General features: G+C 43.5%; 2 protein-coding genes across 9 annotated transcripts in view; both read left to right on the top strand.

The window, feature by feature from the left end:
* Positions 1-7669, top strand: part of map4k2 (mitogen-activated protein kinase kinase kinase kinase 2) — a 66270-nt gene extending 58601 nt beyond the window's left edge. For all 7 annotated transcript variants that reach the window (XM_079258172.1, XM_079258170.1, XM_079258171.1 and 4 more), the window contains 10 exons: positions 585-645; positions 722-845; positions 1028-1086; positions 2645-2748; positions 4316-4493; positions 4564-4632; positions 4731-4817; positions 4884-4954; positions 5037-5092; positions 5731-7669. In XM_079258172.1, coding sequence (XP_079114298.1) covers positions 585-645; positions 722-845; positions 1028-1086; positions 2645-2748; positions 4316-4493; positions 4564-4632; positions 4731-4817; positions 4884-4954; positions 5037-5092; positions 5731-5818 — 897 coding nt within the window. In that variant the 3' untranslated portion in view covers positions 5819-7669. The remainder of the gene's footprint in view (positions 1-584; positions 646-721; positions 846-1027; positions 1087-2644; positions 2749-4315; positions 4494-4563; positions 4633-4730; positions 4818-4883; positions 4955-5036; positions 5093-5730) is intronic.
* A 1799-nt stretch (positions 7670-9468) lies between these two features.
* LOC306769350 (RNA-binding protein 4.1-like) lies at positions 9469-20828 on the top strand. 2 transcript variants are annotated; one of them, XM_079257922.1, is made up of 4 exons: positions 9469-9555; positions 16613-17042; positions 17295-18076; positions 20104-20828. In XM_079257922.1, exons 2-3 carry the CDS (start codon positions 16631-16633, stop codon positions 18059-18061), a joined length of 1179 nt encoding a protein of 392 aa, XP_079114048.1. In that variant the 5' UTR covers positions 9469-9555; positions 16613-16630; the 3' UTR covers positions 18062-18076; positions 20104-20828. The 2 variants fall into 2 exon arrangements, with proteins under 2 accessions (XP_079114048.1, XP_079114049.1); XM_079257923.1 differs by lacking the exon at positions 17295-18076.
* Positions 20829-22524: the final 1696 nt, after the last annotated feature.

Below are 22524 nucleotides of genomic sequence, written 5' to 3'. Positions count from 1 at the left end.
ATCTGCTGCTAGCGCTGCTGTCCCATACAGAAGACATAAAATATCTGCTGCTAGCGCTGCTGTTTCATACAGAAGACATAAAATATCTGCTGCTAGCGCTGCTGTTTCATGCAGACGACATAAAATATCTGCTGCTAGCGCTGCTGTTCCATACAGAAGACATAAAATATCTGCTGCTAGCGCTGCTGTTCCATACAGAAGACATAAAATATCTGCTGCTAGCGCTGCTGTTCCATACAGAAGACATAAAATATCTGCTGCTAGCGCTGCTGTTCCATACAGAAGACATAAAATATCTGCTGCTAGCGCTGCTGTTCCATACAGAAGACATAAAATATCTGCTGCTAGCGCTGCTGTTCCATACAGAAGACATAAAATATCTGCTGCTAGCGCTGCTGTTCCATACAGAAGACATAAAATATCTGCTGCTAGCGCTGCTGTTCCATACAGAAGACATAAAATATCTGCTGCTAGCGCTGCTGTTTCATGCAGAGGACATAAAATAACTGCTGTCCCCGACACCACATGCTACTGAGGAGCCAGCAACGTACATCAGACCTGAAGGCATGTCTCTGTTTCCACAGCTGCTCCCTCAGCGGTGTACGTGGCTTTATGTTATGAACAACGTGCTGATGTCTGTATCAGGTAACGTATGTCGTGAAGCGGTCAAAGGAAACATGTGGTAGGTGATGCGCTGCTTCAATCCGGTGTCCGTCTGCAGGAAAGTCCTCCCAGCTTTGTTCCCACAGTCTGCCGGCTCTGTTTGATCAGAGAGGACATCTGCACAAGAAGCACAGCAGCATGTCGCTCAGTAGCAACCGCTTCACCGAGAGGATCAACCCCAGGTACCACAGGCCGTTAGATCGGAAAGTATACCTCGGTTCAGTGTTTTCCTTTGTTCGGGGTAATTTGGATCAATGCTATCGTTTGCTATCCATTAGATCGGTGTATGGTTGGAACATCTTCCTGGATAGAAACCTTAAAGTGAAAACTTTTAAACTGAGCAAAGTGTTTTCTCCTCTCACAGAAAGTTCGCCATATCCGTGAAAATTCCCGACACTAAAGGCTGCAGGAGATGCAGCGTAGGTAAGTTTCACACGCGCACCGCGGCCCTGACACGCCTGGAAAAGGTTTCAGACCATGCGATGAAGGCCAGAGAGAGGGCGGAAGCCAGCAGAACCAGGAGGGCCAAGAAGTTTGGTCCTTACAAACCGGCGCTTCACTGCTCACCGCTGCCCCCTGTGGTTTCCACTGGTGGTGCTCCATTTTCAGCATCAAGCGACGAATCGCAAAGCTGAACAGATTACGTACATAACTGAGACTAAATGCGCCTGTAGGGGTAGAGGTGGGATTCGTCCTGCTTAAAGGCAACTCAGTCTAAGAGCAGCGACATCTGCTGAAGCCACAGCATCCTCCTCCACGCTAGCGACGCACCCATCCACTTTTTGGGAGTTCTGATCCGATACCGATACCTGAAACGTGAATATTTGCCGATACCAGATGTGTTTATGTGAACATTATTGTGGCTATGGTTATTACTGCTGTTATAACTGTGTCAGATTTCATTAGGTTGTAATAAATGACCCATCCTTTCTGAAGTTACCTCATCAATACAAATATAATAACATTACAGATCTAACAATTTCAACAAGTTTTATTCTGATTTGGCACATTTTACCTAAATACAACTATAAATGTGTGGTTTTGGAACAAAGATCCAGCTTTTAGTGCCGTGTTCCTCATCGCATGCGGCTCTCTGACTCTTGCCTTGCGGCTCGTGAAGCAGCCGCTGGCTTTCTGAAAATGCATCTAAACAAGTCATAATGATCCTCAACGCTGCAGTTCTCTCCACAAACAAGAGCTGCAGGCTGCTTGCAGAAACTTTGCTGTCCTAACGGCCCTAACTGACCCTGTCAGAGTTGCCAGTTCTGGCTGATTTCAGCTGCACAGAACTCCACCAAAGATCTGCTCCGTCGGTAGCTCCGTATATATAATGAAAAAGAAACGCCCACATTCTGGAGGCATTATTGTATTTTCTCCAGATACTGTTGCATAAGAACACCATTACTCCGTACAATATTTAGGATAACCATTCCTTGCTAAGAAGCTGAATGTTACTGATTTGGCAACGTAGCAGGATACGTAGCGTGGGAACGCTTTGTTTGGGTGGGTGGTGGCTCTCCTCTTGTCTCAGTATGCTGAGTGCGGCTCTTGTTGAATTAACAGTTCAGTTTAATTATTTCTTTTAAAACACGTCCGACGCATGTCATCAAACACATCTGCTTGACTAGTGTGGTATCGGTAACTGTATCAGAACACTTTTATTAATACCAAGTACAAGTACTGATACTGGTTTTGGTATCGGTGCCTCCCTCGTCCCGCGACAGTCGTTTCCTACGCTGACCTGGGAACTTAACTAGGATCAGAGTATTTCAGCCAAGTCCGAAGAGAAACTCACTGAGACTCGTCGGTTTTACAAGGTGAACATGTTGAGTTGGACCAAAGAGGAAAAGTTTCGTTCATTTAGCTTTAAAAATAAAAGCTGTTTTTAGAGGTTGGTTCTCCTGAACATTTCCAGTGTTCACATGTGAAAACGCTCTGTGGCTCTTGTGTTTCATGTGCTCACCCAGCTGTCTTTCCCCAGCCAGAAACCCATACACCGACAGTACGTTTCTGTGTGGGGCGGTTCCGTCTGGCCTGGTTCTACTGCTGTGGTACGAGCCTCTTCAGAAGTTCATGCATCTGAAGGTTGGTGCGCACGTTTTCCTCGCCGCATCCTTTCCTCACATTCAGGTGAACTTTGCCTTTGTGATGCCGCTGCTTCCAGATTAGCAGTGAACTGGTTTTATTGGAATAAAGATGAAAAGTAGAATTAAAAACATAACATGTGACATCGACGGAAGCAAAACACGCCTGTTTCTGAAACTAACGGTGGGTTTACAGGTTTAAGCCCAGTTCCAATGAAGCCGGGATGTTGTGGAAAACAACAAACAGAAAATCTTTATATGACTGAAAAAGTCTTTATTTGGCGGCACGGTGGTGTAGTGGTTAGCACAGCAGGAAAGTCGCTCGAGCCTCTGCTGGGGGGGGTCAAACGGTGGCCTTGCTGTGTGGAGTTTGCATGTTCTCCCCGTGTATGTGTGGGTTCTCGAAGGCTTCCTCCCCCCGTCTGCAGACATGTTGGGTTAACTGGTAAATCTGTCCCCGGGAGGGAGTGGTTGTTTGTCTCTGTGAGGCCCTGCGATGGACTGGCGAGCTGTCCAGGGTGTTCCCCACCACGAAAAAGACGTTGTTTGGATGAAGCATGTTGCTCCAAACCTTACAGCATGAGTGGAGCTTCCCAGATGTGCAGGTTGCTCATGTCACCAGCACTAAAGGTCCATTTCTGCTGCCTTACGTACGGAAAGATGAAACCGTCTCCCGCATCGGACACGAGGAGCTTAGCTATCCGTCATTTGAGGCAGAAAAGGATCAATACCACGGGAAATGGCAGGGGAAGAGTTGAGTTGCCTAACTGACACGCGACCAGGGGAGGAATAAACCAGAGAGGAGGAGGAACAGGAAGAAGACGACACAGAAACCGCCAAATAAAAAGCACCTGAAGAAATGGAGAACTTCAAAATAAAAAATAAAACATGAGTTTCTTCTTCTTTCTCTTCTTATGGTGTTTTTGGACAGTTGTAAACAACTTTATAGCGATGCGTTTCCGCTACCAACCGCTGTCAAATGCGGAAGTGTACTCTGAACTCGACACTGCCCTCTAATGGATGAACTGACTTCACAACGTGGCAACGTAAAGAATGAGAGCGGCGACGTGTGAAAAGGGAGCAGAAATTGGCCTTAAGACCGCAGAATGTGTCCGGCTGTAAGGAAACAACCCGGAAGTTACGTTACTACATGTGCACTGGGAAAAACATTGGACAGACTAGGAAATGTGGACCAGGGTTTTCAGAATATTGCATTTCAGAAGTGCATGAAGATGCATCAGATGTGATTCTGAGAGTAGTCTGATTACTCCCAGTGTAATGGTAATGTGAACAGGCCTATATACTGATTAAATGTAGTCAGATTATTCTGTCTGGATGACTTGTATAATCAGATTATCGCTGATAATCCTGCTGCTTGTGTTAAACTGGCGACACCTTGTGGTGGCAGTGAGACATTACAACCAGCCACTGCTCTATGACTACAGGAGTTTTTTATTGTAATGAAATGACTTTTTATTGAGTGCTGCAGCTGCTGACCAAAGTTTCTGATTAAACTCTCACATTCTGATCCTTCCTCTTGGGAACTTGCTGGTTTTCTCCTCTCGCAGCACATCGCACTCAAGCTGCCGGACTCGCTGCCCATATTTGAGCTGCTGGTGCTGGTTTCAGACGAGTTCCCCCAGCTGTGTGTGGGGGTCAGACGGGGTAATGATGGGAGATCTGCAGCCAGCCAGCAGCTGAAGTTTGATATAATAGAGCTGAACGGGACACCTGTTTCAACTCCAGGTACGATGAACTTCTGTTAGTTCTGGTCGAAGAGACTCGGAGCGAAGCTGAAACTAAACTCTGTCTGCAGATAACGGAGCGCTTCCAGCTGTACAGCTAACCCAACTTGATGGGGACACTGTCCTCATTGCAGTTGAAAGTAAGTCCATTTTTAGGTCAAACCACGCCATGAATCCTGCTTTTCCTGTCAATCCTGTCTTTAATGCTGGTTCTGAAGCACCTTGATGCTGTCTGCAGGAACGGTGAAGATCGTGAACCTGCGAGGGCTTCCATCCAAAGAGCTGGCGGCTGAGCTGCTCTTCGACTTCCCCATTGAAACACTAGGTACTGACAATGATCTGGAAAGCTGAAGTTTAGCTGACAGCTGAGTGATGGGATGTCTCCAAACAGTCTGCTTACAGGACAGTGTGCTGGCTTTCTGGAAGCATGGCCTCAAAGGGAAGAGTTTCCATTCGGATGAGGTTTGTGTCTGGCTGGGATTCGTTCCGTTCATCTTTTCTTCATGTCAGCGAAAATGAAGCTGAATGTCTCGTTTTTACACAGGTTACGCAAGAAATTACAGATGAGAGTCGAGTTTTCAGAGTTTTAGGAACAAACAGGTACGTAAGCCGTAACTGGACTAAAACAACGTTTTGGAGACGTGACGTTTCCATAGAAACGTGACCGTTCCAGCAGACATGACGTTTCCATGGAGACGTGACGTTTCCACGCAGACGAGACGTTTCCATGGAGACGTAAAGTTTCCATGCAGTGATGTTTCCATGGAAACGTGATGTTTCTGCCTCAGCTGTCAGATTATGAGGCTAAAATGATGTAAAATGAATGTATGAACAGATAAAGCAGCATAAAGAGCAACCAGAAGTTTGTAGAAATAACACACATAGATAAACAAGCCTTTTCTCATCTGCACATCATTCTTTCACGTCTGAAACACACACACACACACATTGCACACTGCTGGTCCTGATGGTGGAGGACGGAGACTTTGGGGAGATCTGCTGGAGTTTTAAGGGTTAAAGCCACATAAAAGAAAGCGTCACACCACCATGACATTATGTTGCCATCTGTGTCTGTCTGGTGACACCTGTCCTACCAGGTAAGAGGCTTAGGAAACACCAGAGATCAGGGTTTCCCCTGGGTCGGACCCGTTGGTAGAAACGGGGCTTTGTTTACATGAACAGAATCACCGGCTGCACCTGGCATGACCTGACATGTTTTCTGTGTCCTGGCTGAACAGAGACATCATCCTTCAGAGTACGCCAACGGAAGACCCGTCTGCACTGAGCAACCTTTACATCCTGACTGGTCATGAGAGCAGCTACTGAGCAACGGAAAGACTCGCTTTCTCAGAGACAGACAGCGTCACGCTTCCCTGAAGATGCACCTGACCACACCTGACTGAAGTCTGCAAGGGACACGCCTCGTCGATATGCTTCACAGATGTTCCCGCACTGATATATTCAGAGGCTGCGGCTTTGCCATGCATTATAGCCTGGACCTGGAGTCCACCCCCTGAGAGACCTGAGACTGTTGGTATGTGTTTACATGGCAGATTACCAACTAACTGCATCATGTTCATTTAAAACCATAACAAAACATTATGTCTGCAGCTGTTTTCTCACTCTACTGTCTGTCCCTCTGAGTCGGCCAGTATGCGATAAACTGACTACAACCCAGCTCCTGAGACAAGAAATGATGCGTGAAATGAAATAAAAACAGAATGCAGTGATCTCATCAACACATTTTATTCACAACCAAACATAGGAAACAGCAAATGCTGAAATATGAGCTCATTTTTCACTTAATGGCAGCAAAACGTCTAAAATAAGCTGGAAAAGAAGCGGCAAGAGGCTGAAAAAGCGAGTTTTAACAGGAAACAGCTGGAGGAACATGTGGCTGTTGTCAACAGCTGGAAAGATGGACGAAGCTTCACTAATCTGAATAAAACTGGATTTAAATGTTGTGGAAGAATTTCAGAAAAATGTTCCTTAGACTGTGAAGATCCTCCATCTGCACTGTATAAAATCATCTACAAATCAGAAGGAATCTCTGTATGCTGGGACAAGGCTGGATGCTGGTGATCTTCTGCATTATAACATGATTCTCTACTGGAAACCAGTGCATGGATCAGGAAGCTTCCAGAAACCAGTGTGAACCCAGTTCATGCAGGTTAAAGCTCCATCATATGTGAAGAGGATCCAGAAACACGCCGTCTTCTCTGGACCAAAGCTCATTTAAAATGTTCTGAGTGGAAACCTGGATGAAGATGTGGAATAGTTTGTGGACAGCATGGACGGCGTGTCCTGCAGACTAAAGAGGAGAGGGAGCATCCAGCTTGTTATCAGCCTGCATCTCTGATGGGATGGGGTTGCATTAGTGCCGATGGCGTGGGCAGCTTCCACATCTGGGAAGCTCCATCAATGCTGAAACATCTGCTCCCATCCAGACAACGTCTCTTTCAGGGAAGACCTTGCAGGTTCCACCATGCTGGACCACATCCTGATGGTGGAACAGGAGAACCGGTCCTGCAGGACCACGCTGGACCACATCCTGATGGTTTGTGACTTGATGTAACAGAAAGCCTGATCGAGCTTCACGGTTATGTGCAGACAGAAATCTAAATCTATGCTCAAAAAGAGTTCAGTATTATACATTGCAGACCATAATATACACCCTGTAATAAATAATAGTTCTCAGTGAGCATTGCTTTCATTAATGCTTCATATCTGTTTTTTAAAATCTTCATGTTTTCACTGCAGGGTTTAACTACCTGAAGGGACACTGGCTCACCCCTTTAGTTAGGAGTTTTGGTCCCTAGAAAGAACTGCTGATAAAAACCAGTTTAAATCGTTACGACGGAGTCTGGCTGTTCGGAGGAAAATAAAAAGAAATGAGGAACTGGTTCAGTTTTTTTAAAGTGTGAATTCTGTACACAGCATTAACATACGACTTATGTGTCCCATCCTGCTTAATAAAGTGAACTTTACTTCTAATATCAATCCCACTACATTAGAAATTTATGTGTGAGAGATTATATTTATGTTATTTATGGAAAGGGGGCTTTCCTCAGGAACAACATGGGAGCCAGAATATTCTCTTCTGTGTTTTTGTTTTTATTTAGTTGTTTTTGTGCTGAGCATCCTGTATCACATAACTGTGTGCTGTTAGAAAGTGTCTGTAATATTAAAAAGATGAATAAAGATTTTAATGTTTTATGCCCTATTGAGTCAATAGTTGTTTAATCGGTCGGCGTCGTAGTGAGTGGAGACGGAATGAAGACAGATGGTTGATGTGGGACCAGGCCGACGTCCACCAAGCTGCTGCATCCTTCACAAACGTACATGAAGAAAACAGTTCTTGGCTAAATTTAACCTCCTTTATTTCCTTGCTTTACTACGTACATTTAACCCAACTTCCTGATAAAAAGCTGTCCTCAGTGAACATGGGGGATATTCAGCTTTCTGTGCATCCTCTACAGGTACATCTTACAGGTGTTTAACGTGCAGCGTGTGATGATTAAACACAAACCAAAGCAGAACAGCGTCTGAACCTTCTTTTTACAGACTTTCTTTGTGTGTTTGGATTATTTGGTTCTGCAGATGTTTGTACTACAAAGCTGAGGAACGTAACTTTAGGGTTACTCTGGGTTTTCCGTACTGTGATGCTGGCTCACTTCTTACCAGGTAGATCACCATGGTAACTTGCGCTGAATGGCTAAGCTGCTGCCGAGCAGGTTGTCTTCTGGATCAGAGATCAACGAGCAAAAAGCTCCTTCTGCTTCCCAACCACATCTCTTGCTAAATGGAAACCCATTGTGTGAATGTTGGATCATGACAGGAAGAAAGGGCGTTTTTCAGGACAGGTGCTTCACCAGGCTGCATCTGAAATAACGAGATCAACAACAATGCTCATGTCATCATGGTGAGAGGTTAATACTGAACTCACAATGCCTCACTCAGGGGGCGGAGCCTCAGAGGAGCTGAATGGAAAACATGAAGGAAGCTCTGTCTGAAACTGATCAGAGAGCTTCATATTATTAAATATAAATGATTAAATTATTACAAATTTACTCATTAACACACTGTATTCCTTCAGCAATCCTTCCCGGCTGTTGCTACGGCAACAGTTTTGCTTTTGGTCTGAATGATGTGTTGAAATTCTTCGTATTTCTGCAGGTTTACAGTCGGCTGCTCCCTGCTGGGTTTTCTCCATGTTTGCTGTTGGTCAGATACTGTAAACTTTCCCCTTTTGTTCTGAGCTCAGATGAGATGGAAATCCTGTTTTTAATTACAGAGTTGATGCGAGCTTCGTCATGCTGCTCATCCAGGCCCTGGTTGTCTGGGTAGGTTAACCAACCACCACTGGGTATGTTAGTCAGGCTTCATAGTACACACCTTCCATGGGCTATGACATTAGCTTAGCTTGGCCTGGCCTGGCCAAGCCTTGCATGTAAATGTCTTTGTCATCTTATTCATTCAACTAAACTCTCACAAGCTAAAAGCTATTTACATTGTGAAGCTATTAAGTAAATATTTAATCACACATTTCCACTTTCATTCCTCTAGTGTTAAAAAATTGAGAAAAAAATGTAAAAAATTATATACAATTTTATTATTTAATAAAAGTATTATTTCTAAAATTATTGTGAAATTTTCTTTGCTGAAATTTTTACCTTCAGTTTTTACTCTTACAATTTCATACACAAACACATAAAATAGTTAAATAATTTATTAAAACTTGAACAGTTTAACTCAGACACAATTTTTATAAGTTTTTGTTTGAAATTTAAAGGCTTGAAAATTAGAAATCGGGTGAAACAGATTTACTTGCATATTTTTTGCTCAACAAACAGAAAATCGATGAGAAGGTCAGAACAGACTAGTTCTACTAGACTAGTAGTTATTCTAACCAGCAGGTTGACTGTGTGCGCTGACGCCCAATCAGCAGAGGGGGCGCTAAAGCCGCAGTAAAGCAAATGTAAGCAAACAAGAGAAGAAGAAGAAACGGCTGACGCTACGCCTTTTCTTTTCATTCAGGTGTCTGAATCTACGTGGTTTTTCAGGTGAGTTTCACATTTAGCGATGAATACCTGAGCTAAGCTTATAGCAAAGGGAAATCATAATGCATAACTGTGGCTGTGCAAATAAATTCCCTATAGGAGGACACATAAGGGAAGTTAAGAGCGGGCTGTTAGCTTCCTGAGCGCTTTAGCTGAACTGGAGTTTTTACTGAACAAGGCAAATAAAGAAACTGTCTATAAATAATTAGATATTATTTATTAAAAATGACTTAACCATTTAAAAGGATGCATTGTGTCTGTTGATATTAAAGGAAACATGGGAACCTTGGCATTAGCATGTTAGCTCGTGGAGCGCGTGTTTACATTTAGCACCTTGTTTTAAACCAGATTTAACTTTAATTATCCGGTTTATAAATAATTAAAATTATAATTGACAAAGTTCCAGATAGTTTAATCTTTGTGTAACGTAGTTTACAGAAGGCCTAAATGTTTGTTATGAAGCGCTGCCACGCGCACGAGCAGCGCGCGTGACGCAGACGGTTTTTAATTGTTAACAAATCTTTGTTCTTGTCATTTTAGTGTTATAACAAATAACAAACAGCATTATGAGACATAAAGTAAACATTTAGCTGAAGCCAGGGGTTGTATATATAAAACGGGAAGATTACAAATCTCTGGAAACATATAAATTTTTAAGATTTATAAGAATTTCGAGCAAAGTGACCGATTCCAGGGATTTACTAAGAAGAGGATGGATGTGGATATGTGTATATGTGTGTGTGTGTGTGTATATATATATATATATATATATATATATATATATATATATATATATATATATATATATACACACACACTTTACTAAGAAGAAGATTATATATATATATATATATATATATATATCGTTTTTTGGGTTTTTTTTTTCCCTTGCTGTAAAAAAAAAAAAAGAAAAAAGAAAAATTCCAAACGTCAAAAATTATTCTTTTTCAAAAATGCTTTTATTGCGGTCAGCCGAGGAGTTTACCTGAATTTAAAGTGCAACTAAACAAGCTGTTAAACAAGATTGTAAAAAGAGATGCAGGCGCTGTAAACATTATTAGAAACATGTTTGCACTTTGTGCGTTTCCACTGTGAGATAGTTTTTAACTTTTGATCATACATTTAAGAATAGGCCCCACTTCTCTTGTGTAACTTTATTCTAAAATAAAAAAATCTAATAAATAAAAATGCCTTCTCTTGGAAGAAAAATAGTGATTCCTTTTAGAGTATTTTGACATTAAATAACCAAAACAATTCCCCACATTGGCAATGAGGTAATAAAAAGGAATGCTTCTTTAAACTTATGTGTTTTGAGAAAATTGACCTCTTTGATACAAAATACTATTTAAAAAAAATAAAAAATCCCTGAATGTTAATTAAAGCTATATTTCTAACATACATGTATTATCACATTCTTGCTGTTTTTTTGTTTAAAATTTACACATTTTTGGCAAAAAGACAAGCCTGTCAGCTGCATCTGGCTTCAGACCCCTGTGGCATGTGACAGTGCCCCTCCCACACTGAAAACCCTGTGTTTCCATTACACCTAGGACAAGGCAAAAACTAAATATCGCTATAAAAACCCGCTAGTATAAAAGTTTTTACAATCTCAAGAGGTGGTATTTCAGACATTTTTATGTAGAAATATATTGCAAAGAGTAATGGAAACATTTTTTTGCGTTTACGTGTCCCCAGACGTGACGTGGGGGTAGTGACCGGGTAATTCCCGGTAAAGATGGCGCGGTGTGGAATAAAAAACAGCGAATTTCAGAGTTTTAGAAAAGAAAGTGAGGGAGAAAAGCATTGAAAATCTGAAGCAAATTCTCCGCAGCAAGTAGAAAACCCTAAAATAACACTACAAGCCCACTCTGCATTAACCGCAATTTTTGTAACGAGATTTTACGAAACGTGATGCTAATGTGCTAAACGTTGTTTAACAGAAACACCCGCAAATCACAATTTTTGTTTGTCGAAATGTACAAATATCATTTTTATTTTGCAACAAAGTGTAATGGAAACAGAGAGGGAGCACTTGTTGTAAGTTGCTATCTGCCATGTTGTTGTGTTTATGTGTTAGTGTGGGAAACCAGCGGGAATGCGCTGACGTCACTGTAAGGTACGGAAACCCAAAAGATGATGGCGCGGCAACAAAATCTTGATTTTCATAAAAATAAATCTTCACAAACGGCAATTTCGAATTAATCGATTAAATTGATTGATCGCCCAGCCCTACAAATAGCAGGATAAGATTGCACAAAAAGAGTTGGTCAGCTAGTTCCTTCTTATACAGTGTAAACCAAAATAACACATCTTTAAAGTACAGTTTAAAATTATTCTGTGTATTGTCCACAACAAAGCAGCAAATGCCGTGCCACAGAGGTCTGGTGTGTTCACAGTTCCAAAATAGGTGAAATATCGTTTCTGGTTGACTGTTGCAGAAGGTGCAGGTAACATCAGTGTCCTTTTTATATTTTATTAGAAATTATTTTACTGGGTCACAGTGATGAATCATTTTAAAGGAAACTTCTCTTACTTTATTAGTAAATAAGAATTTGTTGGGAAGAGTCCATGTTTTGTTCCAGCTCACTCCTTTAACCAGTGTGGACCAAGCTACAAATATGTTTATTATTTTTGGAAGAACCAGAGTGAAAGCATGGTCTGCCTACAGGAGTGTCAGATGGATCGCGTGGAGGTGATGGTGCCTCATTGGATAAAGGAGTCGCTTAATCCCTTATATAGTATAGTAACACCTGCAGGAACAGCATCAAATACTATAGCAAACTCTCTGGAACTTAGAGGAATCTTAAAATGACTAAGAAATTCTTGGTAAATAAAAAGATTTCCTTTTGAATTAATGAGTTGCTTTTAAAGATTTTTAAACCAGTTGTAAAAAAAAAAAAAAAAAAAAAAGATTTTTTTTAAAACAGAAATCTTTGTTGTTCCAGATGAAGTACCTATTTGGAGAGAAATTGTGTTTGAAAATGAGAGACCAGGCCAGAAGGGCTTTTTTATGGAAGTTAGAGAGAACTACAGGAATCTGGTCAATATTGTAATTGCATAATAAAACAAACTTGAGGCCACCTATCTTAGAAAATATTTAGTGAGGAATAAAGTACCAAACAGAGGTAGAGGTTTGGGGGCATTTTTTAATCCAGTTGATTTTAAAAAATATTGTTAATTGTGGAAAAGTCGAGAATTAAGGCCCCCTTTTTCATAACTGTTCATCAGCACAGACTTCCTGATGAAATCGGTTTTGTTCTTCCATACAAAATAACAGAGCATCTGATCAACGATTTTGCTGGTCCTCTGGTCGACATCAGTTGAGATAGCAGCATAGCTGGGTCTAGATATTCCCTCTGCTTTAGAGAGTAATGTTCCACCACGAAGGGACAGGTCTCTTTGGAGCCACAAGTTAAGTTTCTTCTTTGTTCTGTCGAGAATCGGATTGAAATTTAGATCACATCTGATATTCTGATTCTTGATTAAGATTATTTCTAGGTATGTGACAGTGTCTTTTATTGGGATGTTGCAGATGCAGCTGTGCACAATTCCTTATGGCCATTAGTTCACATTTAGCTACATTTAGATAAAGACCTGAAGCTTTAGAAAAGATTTTATTAGTTTGAAGAGCCAAAGGAATTTGTGAGGAGTCCATTAAAAAGATTGTGTCATCAGCCAGTTAGCTGATGAGAATTTCCTGTCCAGAATTTGTATTCCTTTCACCTGACTGTTTCTTAGGTGAGTAGCTAATAGGTGAGTAGAAGGCAAGAGTAGATATGGGAAATAGGGCAACCTTGTCAAATTCCACGGTTTAGTTTAAATCTTTGGGAGGGTCCGTTTTTTTGTTTTTTTTTTAAGTTGCGCTATTACCATTATTATATAATGTTTTAATTGTTTTACAGAAGAAGTCACCGAAGCCTAAAGTGTGATTATTCCATGTGTTGAAGTGGGAGAGAGGGTACCTTCAACAATACTTTCATTATATACCACCAGTAAAAAGGGAGCAAGCTCCTTTGTGAACAGTTTGTAAAATTCTGATAGTAGACCATCTGACCCAGGTGATTAATTGTTTTTTTAGCTTTTCGGTTGAATCTAACACCTCTTTCAACAGGATTAGACTATCACAAAGTTTCTAGTATTCAGTGCTGATTTGTTTAGTATCTTGCAAAGAATTTAGAAATGTGGTCGCACTATTTTCACAATAATTGGAACTGTATAGATTTTGATAGAAGAGCAAAAGTTGAATAGAGAATAGAGAAGAAGAATGATATGGGTGTCAGCTAAGTAGCTTCAACTAAGAGAATTTTCATGATACAAGAACAGCATCAACATGAAATATGAATGCACATGTAGCTTATACCAGGCCTAACAGGCTCTTATAGGAGGATACAGGTGTCATCAGTAATTTTTGGTATTTTGGTAGCACTTGTCACCTCAGACTGGAAGAGGGATTTCCTACAAAGTAGGCAACCTTCCCAGCCTTCCGGGCCTCATTCACCAGGGGCCACAACTTCATCCTTGCCTCTCTAGCAGCTTTACAGAGATCTTCTGTGAAGCGAAGATGGTTGTCTCGTAGGAACAAGTAATTCTTGGCTGCGGCCCACTCTGCTGCTATGAGTGTTGCTGTGATGCTTCTGGTGCCGCTGGGTCTCTTTGCTCCGATGCGATGCACAGTGTCAATAAGATCTGACAGTTTCCCGGTTTCTGCGGGTAGTAGCTCCTGGCAGATTTGGATCACCTCTTTGCTTACGTCTTTTTCTTCCACACTTTCTGACACGCCGTGTAGCTTCAGGTTCCATTATCGAGAGTACCTCTCCATGTCAGTGATGCGTGACTCCAAGTATTTGTGTGTGTCTTTTCCCCGTATAGGGTGAGTTCAAGACTTGAGGCCTTCACCTCCACCTCTTTTTACCTGCATAACGTTTCCACATGTTCTTTCAAACATTATTTGGACCGTGTTATCTTGGACCAGGGATCTGAGCTCGTCTGATCTGCCATTGATTAACTTTGACAAAGTAGCAACAATGTCGGTGCTAACTGCGTCGCTTTTACCTTTTTTAGAGGGAGGTTTTTCTGGAGTAATGGGCAGGGTGGGGAAATCATCTTCGTCCATCAAGGACAGATTTGGGGTGCCTATACTGGTTGCATAGTTATGGCAGTTGTCAATGAGGACATTTGAAGCACCGACGTTAGCTTCCGCTTCGGCAGATTTTCTGGAGTTTTCCCTCTTTGTGCTGGAACTCGACATGTCTCTCAAAAGCTGTTTTTGAGTCAATGCAGATGGGGAAGGAGTACCAGCGTGCTTGAATAAATATTAACAGTGCCAATCAGAAGCTACCTGTGAGTATAAATGATAAATTTGAAAGCTGCTCTCAGAATCACGACCATTCGCAGCGCCATCTTGGGTCTGTCCAAATGAAATATATAAACGTGACGCAGACCTGAGCTTATTTCGCCGCATTTGGCTGACGTTTGTGCTCACTCCCTGCAGGAACGACAACATTACTGGTGTTTAGCGTGTGATGCAGATTTTCCGCTTTAAATTGCAGTAAAATCTTTGCACCATTTGAATTTTCATTGTAAGGATCCTTTTTAGATGAATAAATCATAATAAAGACATCTGTTTTAATAGTTTACCACTAATACATGATTAAAAACACAATATTCTTATATTAATACTAATTTGTCTTGAGTTAGTATCACCAGCTAAACTGCCTGGTTATTAAAGGCATAGACAATGTTATTTGTTGAATGTCTAATTACATAATGTTGAGATTGTTGACAACAAGATGGATCAGAGGTCATCAGGAAGGCTCCAACTGGGCACTTTTGTTGTTTTATTTAAACAAACTTAAATGGGTTTCTTGAGAATAAATGAGGAGAAAAAGACAATAGTTGATCATTAAAGCAGAAAGTCACTGTTTATGTGAGAATATGGTGCAAATCTTGTAGTTAACAGTGCCAGTGTCACACAACCATCTCACCCACAGCACTCCTGGAAGAAAAAACTCCCAAGATTTATAAAGATTTATAAAATTCAAAAACTTTCTTACCAAATGTCATGGCTATAGAACAATCACAGCCAAAATTATCTCGATAAATATCCTTTGCAACTCAACGAATTTCCTCAAGAAGTTAAGCAGGAGGTAGTCTGCTGGGTGAATCGTGTCCAAATGGTGATAAGTGAATCTGCTCATCTTTTTTTTTAAACGTTAAGGTAGAAAAAAAGGGAAAAGATCTCAGCTTTTTGTAGCAATTAACATGTAAACTGTAGGTTTCCTTTCTTTTTCACAAAACCTTCCTGGCTTTTGCAGGCAGTAATCTTCTATTGATGTATAGAATATACAATTTCCCGTATGGAAGTGAAAAGAAACAGGTGATGGAAATACTCAGCGGCATGTTGCTGCACATTCCAAATACCCTCAAAATATGTGATTATTTTAATGTTAAAAAATATAATAAATAACTAACACCAAATTTAAAATACAATCATGAAACCAGTCATTGGTGGTCGACGGTCGGACGGTGGTGGACCAGCGCAGCCACATGGAATCAGATCCACTTCATGCATTAAAAGAATCAGATTATTTCTCCAATTTCTCCAAGCAGGGATGAGTTGGAGGTTTGTACTGCTAATAAATGTAAAATTTTCTCCAGACTTCCCCAAAATTATTGGCGCGATCCCTGAAACGTCCAGAGTTATGAAGCTAAATTAACTTTCTAAAGGTTTTCTAACAGTCACGTGTCTCTGTGTCTTGTATGAGGCGCAAAAATGAGAAAATACTGCCTCTCACCTTCGCCACCGTTTAGCGAATGCGTGTCCAATGTGAGACGGAGATGTTGGCCTCATGAAGGTAAATAAGCCTCCTTCTTGACCCCGGGCCGACACTCCTTGTGGTTCAGACACGGAGACGGTTGTTCTCTGTAGGGTCACTTTGGGAAGCAAGGCTGTATTTGGGGTAAAACACTTGGAAAAGGATGCTGTTGGACCTCCTGATGAAACTGTTGAAAAGAATGAGCCCTGCTTCCCCTAGCTGACACATTTCTCCAACTCTTTCAGGAAATACTGAAATCCATCATGGTGAAAATCTTTATCGGGAACCTTGCCTGTAACACCACGGCTGAGGAGCTCCGGGAACTCTTTGAGAAGTACGGCAAAGTCACAGAATGTGACGTTGTGAAAAACTACGGGTTTGTACACATGAGCAACATGTCTGAAGCCGAGGAGGCCATAAAGAACCTCCACCAGCACCAGCTGAACGGCTGGCGCATGAACGTGGAGATGAGCAAAGGCAGGCCCAAGTCCACCACCAAACTCCACGTCAGCAACCTGGGCGAGGGGGTCACCAGTGACGTTCTGCGGGAAAAGTTTGAAGAGTTCGGCGCGGTGGTGGAGTGCGACATAGTTAAGGACTATGCCTTTGTCCACATGGAGAGGATGGAGGATGCCATGGAGGCCATCAATAAGTTGGACAACACCGCCTTCAAAGGTGAACTCCTGGGCAGGGGGAAGCTAAATGTCGTTTCTGTCTTTTCACACGAGTTCGGACTCTTTAAAGTCCTTTTCCACGTTAACAACCTTTGCCTTGACTTACTGGGGGGGGGGGTTACTAGTGACAAGGCAGAGGCGCTGCCTTTTGCTTCCCTCCGCAGGCTTTATCGGTCTTTTGCTGTAGCATGTCGGTAAGACCTTTCCGTGTCAGAGCCGCCGGTCTCATGCGTGTCTTCTCTCTCCTCACAAGGCAAGCTGATGAACGTACAGCTGTCCACCAGTCGGCTTCGCACCGCCCCGGGAATGGGAGATCATACCGGCTGCTTTGTCTGCGGGAAACATGGGCACTGGTCGAAAGACTGTCCAGTCGATCGGAACGGTAGCCACGGCGATGGCCGCAGTGGGCGGGGCCCCCCACACGCTCCCCCAGGTTATGGCAGGGCCGGCTACGGGATGGCCGCCCCTCCAGCAGCTGATTACATGAGCAGCTCTCTGTATAGCCGAGCGAGTTACGTCAGCGGGCTGCCGCCTCCCCCTCGTAGGCTCAGCGGCTACAGCCCCGAGCTGGGAGAGCGGTACGGCGGCAGAGCAGTCGGCTCGTACGCCGACAGGCCCTCACCTTATGACCGTGACCGTCTCTACAGCAGTGTTGACTATTATGAAAAGTACAGAGCTCGCCCTTATGGCTCAAGCTATTTCGAGGACCGCCGCCTGTCCTATCTCCCCCCACCTCCTCCCCCTCCCCCTCCTCCTCCTCCTTCTTCAGTCTCAAAGCTGTCATCCAGTGTAGATCCATACGACCGTCGGCCTCTCCCTCCACCGTCGCCGGCCGCCGCCGCTGCTGCAGCCGCCGCATACTATGCTCAAGATCACAGCCCAGTCCAGCGAGCGGCGGTCGCCCCCTCAGCAGGGTACACCTACGAGCGAACACGGCTGTCCCCGGTATCCGCCACCAGGAGCTCCTACGCCGTTTCCCGCCCCAAGGATCATTACGCACAGCGCTACGCACCTTACTAAAGCCGTGGTGCCCAGGTGAGCCACCGATCCCACAAACACGACGGTTTCTTTTCTTCTTTAGCGCCTGCATCTCAGAGTCCTCCGAGACGTTGTTTTTTACCTCTCCAGATTTTTTAGTGTAACAAGAACAAATCAAATCGACACGCATGGATTCATGTCGTAAATACAGCTACATCTGACATGTTCAGCATTTCACCTGCCTGCTCATGAACCAATCAGAAGGCTCAGCGTTTTCCAGAACGCGACTCGTCTTCGCTTCTGAAGGCGAGTCGCGTTCTGGGAAAAAAAAAACATTAAAGAAGCTGCCGTTAGAGACCAGTTCTTCATCTCAGGGAGGGAAACTAAACCAGCGTAACGCTGGACGTGGTCAGCTGGTCCGTTCGGGGTAAAGTTTGCTTTTGCACTGCGCCATGCGAGGAAACATAATGTACACGAACGCTACTGAGAGTTGCCGTGACAATATGAGCCTAGTTTCACCCACAGACTCCTGGACCGCCCTCTGCTGAACATGTGCTGTGATGACGCTAGCAGCGCTGTTTCAGCTAACGCAGGATTTGAGTAGTAGTTGCCCTGATAAAAATCCTTCGGTTGCCAATACAAACTGAGCATGTGCAGTGGCGTCCCGCAGCCCGAAGGCTGAAGGTAAAACAGAAAATAAACAGGCTGTGTAGAAGTTTGAAGCAGTTTTTTTTACCAGCTTGTGATGAATGAAAAGGGTTATGTTTGATATTCCAGAGTTTATTAAAATCATTTTCAGTTTACGTCCCACTGACGCCTGATATGAGAACCGATCTGCAGACAAGATCTGGTTGGTTAGGGGTTGGAGGAATCTGGTTGGTTAGGGGTTGGAGGAATCTGGTTGGTTAGGGGTTGGAGGAATCTGGTTGGTTAGGGGTTGGAGGAATCTGGTTGGTTAGGGATTGGAGGAATCTGGTTGGTTAGGGGTTGGAGGAATCTGGTTGGTTAGGGATTGGAGGAATCTGGTTGGTTAGGGGTTGGAGGAATCTGGTTGGTTAGGGGTTGGAGGAATCTGGTTGGTTAGGGGTTGGAGGAATCTGGTTGGTTAGGGGTTGGAGGAATCTGGTTGGTTAGGGGTTGGAGGAATCTGGTTGGTTAGGGGTTGGAGAAATCTGGTTGGTTAGGGGTTGGAGAAATCTGGTTGGTTAGGGATTGGAGGAATCTGGTTGGTTAGGGATTGGAGGAATCTGGTTGGTTAGGGGTTGGAGAAATCTGGTTGGTTAGGGATTTCAGGAATCTGGTTGGTTAGGGGTTGGAGGAATCTGGTTGGTTAGGGGTTGGAGAAATCTGGTTGGTTAGGGGTTGGAGAAATCTGGTTGGTTAGGGGTTGGAGGAATCTGGTTGGTTAGGGGTTGGAGAAATCTGGTTGGTTAGGGATTGGAAGAATCTGGTTGGTTAGGGATTGGAGGAATCTGGTTGGTTAGGGGTTGGAGGAATCTGGTTGGTTAGGGGTTGGAGAAATCTGGTTGGTTAGGGGTTGGAGAAATCTGGTTGGTTAGGGATTTCAGGAATCTGGTTGGTTAGGGGTTGGAGGAATCTGGTTGGTTAGGGGTTGGAGGAATCTGGTTGGTTAGGGGTTGGAGGAATCTGGTTGGTTAGGGGTTGGAGGAATCTGGTTGGTTAGGGATTGGAAGAATCTGGTTGGTTAGGGATTGGAGGAATCTGGTTGTTTAGGGGTTGGAGGAATCTGGTTGGTTAGGGATTTGAGGAATCTGGTTGGTTAGGGGTTGGAGGAATCTGGTTGGTTAGGGATTGGAGGAATCTGGTTGGTTAGGGGTTGGAGGAATCTGGTTGGTTAGGGGTTGGAGAAATCTGGTTGGTTAGGGATTGGAGGAATCTGGTTGGTTTGTAGAAGACGTGTGAAATGGGGAAGAGTGGTCGCACTGAACGTGTTTTTGTTGCAACCCTTCTGAACGCGGAAATAAAGCATTTAAAAGTGGGAGAACTAGCGATGCAGGTTGCTAAGCATATGTAGCATTTTAGCTCCATACCGAACGGTTTTTAACCCTTTGTTCTTCTTCTAGGTCTGTGAACTTCAGGACTTTTTTCTTTTCTGCCATTTCTTCGATCAACAGGATTCCATCGGTCTGCGCAGCGTGCGACGTAGAACCCATGGTCATCTTCCACGCTCCTGAGACGCCAGCTGCTTGCAGATCCATCATATCAGTGGTGTCTGCTTCCAGAAAACAGCACTGTGCAGCAGTTATGATGTAGAACATAATCTTTTCTCTCCAACTATATTTTTTTAGATTTTTTTTTATCACCTCTTCAGAAAAAAGCAAAATGTTAAATTCAATAAGTTCTGCTTCTGTTTCACTGATTTTTTATTATCATAAATACATGTGTGAAGAGGGAATGGTTGCTTGTGCAGGGAGTGGCATTTTGTTTCGTCATACATAAATTATCTTGTTGGTGACATGAATATGTATAAAGAGAAATGTTTGACAAAAAATTTGTGAAAATCTCTGTGATCGATGACTGATTAGTTCAGAAAGTAACCCTCCAGCCTGCATCCTCTTCCGTCTGCAGCACATGATGGGCGATGTAAAGGAGAAGATAAATCCAGATTTCCGTACAGCTGAGTGTTTGGGCCGTATGTAGACGAAGCTTAAGCTAGATACTCTAAACATTCCAGCTTTTATTTTTACTGTGATGTAAACGTGTTTACACCAGAAAACATTCACAACGCTGAAGACTTTTTCTTCTTTTAAAGTCGAACTGATTGAAATAAAAGTTTGGATGACACCAAAACCAGAACATTAGTCATTGCATAACTTCTCTGTTGGAAATGTTTGTGGCTGATAGTTGTCAGTCGGAGGGTTAATGACCCTGTTAACTGAAAAGCTGTAAATAAACGACAGAACGCATGATTTCCAAACCTCATCTACCTGTACTGCTGTAGAACATCATCAGCTGATGGAACTGCATTATTTTATCATTACGTAGGTGGTCCAGCATGGTGGAACCTGCAAGGTCTTCCCTGAAAGCGACGTCTGGATGGGAGCAGATGTTTCAGCATTGATGGAGCTTCCCAGATGTGGAAGCTGCCCACACCATCGGCACTAATGCAACCCCATCCCATCAGAGATGCAGGCTGATAACAAGCTGGATGCTCCCTCTCCTCTTTAGTCTGCAGGACACGCCGTCCATGCTGTCCACAAACTATTCCACATCTTCATCCAGGTTTCCACTCAGAAAATTTTAAATGAGCTTTGGTCCAGAGAAGACGGCGTGTTTCTGGATCCTCTTCACATATGATGGAGCTTTAACCTGCATGTGTGGATTTCAGCCTGAACTGGGTTCACACTGGTTTCTAGAAACTTCCTGAGTCAATGCACTGGTTTTCAGTAGAGAATCATGTTATAATGCAGAAGATCACCAGCATCCAGCCTTGTCCCAGCATACAGAGATTCCTTCTGATTCTGATCTTCTACACTGCAGATGGAGGATCTTCAGTCTGGAATGTTTTTCTAAAATGGCCCCACAACTATTAGACCAGTTTGTCTCAGACTGGTGAAGCTCTGTCCATCTTTCAGTCTGAGACTCTGAAATGCTCCTTTTATACCCAGTCATGTTACCGACCTGTTCCCAGTTACACCAGTCATGTTACCGACCTGTTCCCAGTTACACCAGTCATGTTACCGACCTGTTCCCAGTTACACCAGTCACGTTACCGACCTGTTCCCAGTTACACCAGTCACGTTACCGACCTGTTCCCAGTTAAACCAGTCATGTTACCGACCTGTTCCCAGTTAAACCAGTCACGTTACTGACCTGTTCCCAGTTAAACCAGTCACGTTACCGACATGTTCAGAGTTAAACCAGTCACGTTAGTGACATGTTCCCAGTGAAGCCATTCATATAACTGACCTGTTCCCAGTGAAACCAGTCAAACAGGGCATGATGAGGTTTTACAGTCATGCATTCTGGAGGTATTATCAGCTGTTTAAAGGCGGGGGGAGGGGGGGCGGGGGGACTGTTAAGTCTTGTTACCTGTGCCTGTCTAAGCATTACGACAGTGGAGGTGACTCGAGCATTACGACGTAACAGGGTGGGGTTGACTGGGGAGTATTGTGACGTAACAGGGTGGGGGTGACTCGGGAGCATTATGTTGGAACAGCGTGGGGGTGACTTGGAAACATTGACGTAACAGGGTGGGAGTGAGTCGGGATCATTGTGACGAAACAGGGTGGGGGTGACTCGGGGTCATTGTGATGGAACAGGGTGGGGGTGACTCGGGAGTATTGTGACGGAACAGGGTGGGGGTGAGTCGGGAGTATTGTGACGGAACAGGTTGGGGGTGACTCGGGAGCATTACGATGTAACAGGGTGGGGGTGACTCGGGAACATTATGACGGAACAGGGTGGGGGTGACTGGAGCATTATGACGGAACAGGGTGGGAGTGACTCGGGATCATTGTGACGGAACAGGGTGGGGGTGACTC

Source organism: Telmatherina bonti, assembly GCF_933228915.1.
Source record: "Telmatherina bonti genome assembly, chromosome: 18".
NCBI classification, from domain to species: Eukaryota; Metazoa; Chordata; class Actinopteri; order Atheriniformes; family Telmatherinidae; genus Telmatherina; species Telmatherina bonti.
This window is presented reverse-complemented; position numbering and strand designations above follow the sequence as displayed.

Excerpts from the sequence above, each read along its gene's own strand:
- LOC306769350 (XM_079257922.1), top strand. The coding sequence starts at position 16,631 with ATGGTGAAAATCTTTATCGGGAACCTTGCCTGTAACACCACGGCTGAG. Across the intron at positions 17,043-17,294 it reads GGACAACACCGCCTTCAAAG|GCAAGCTGATGAACGTACAG; the intron begins GTGAACTCCTGG and ends TCTCCTCACAAG.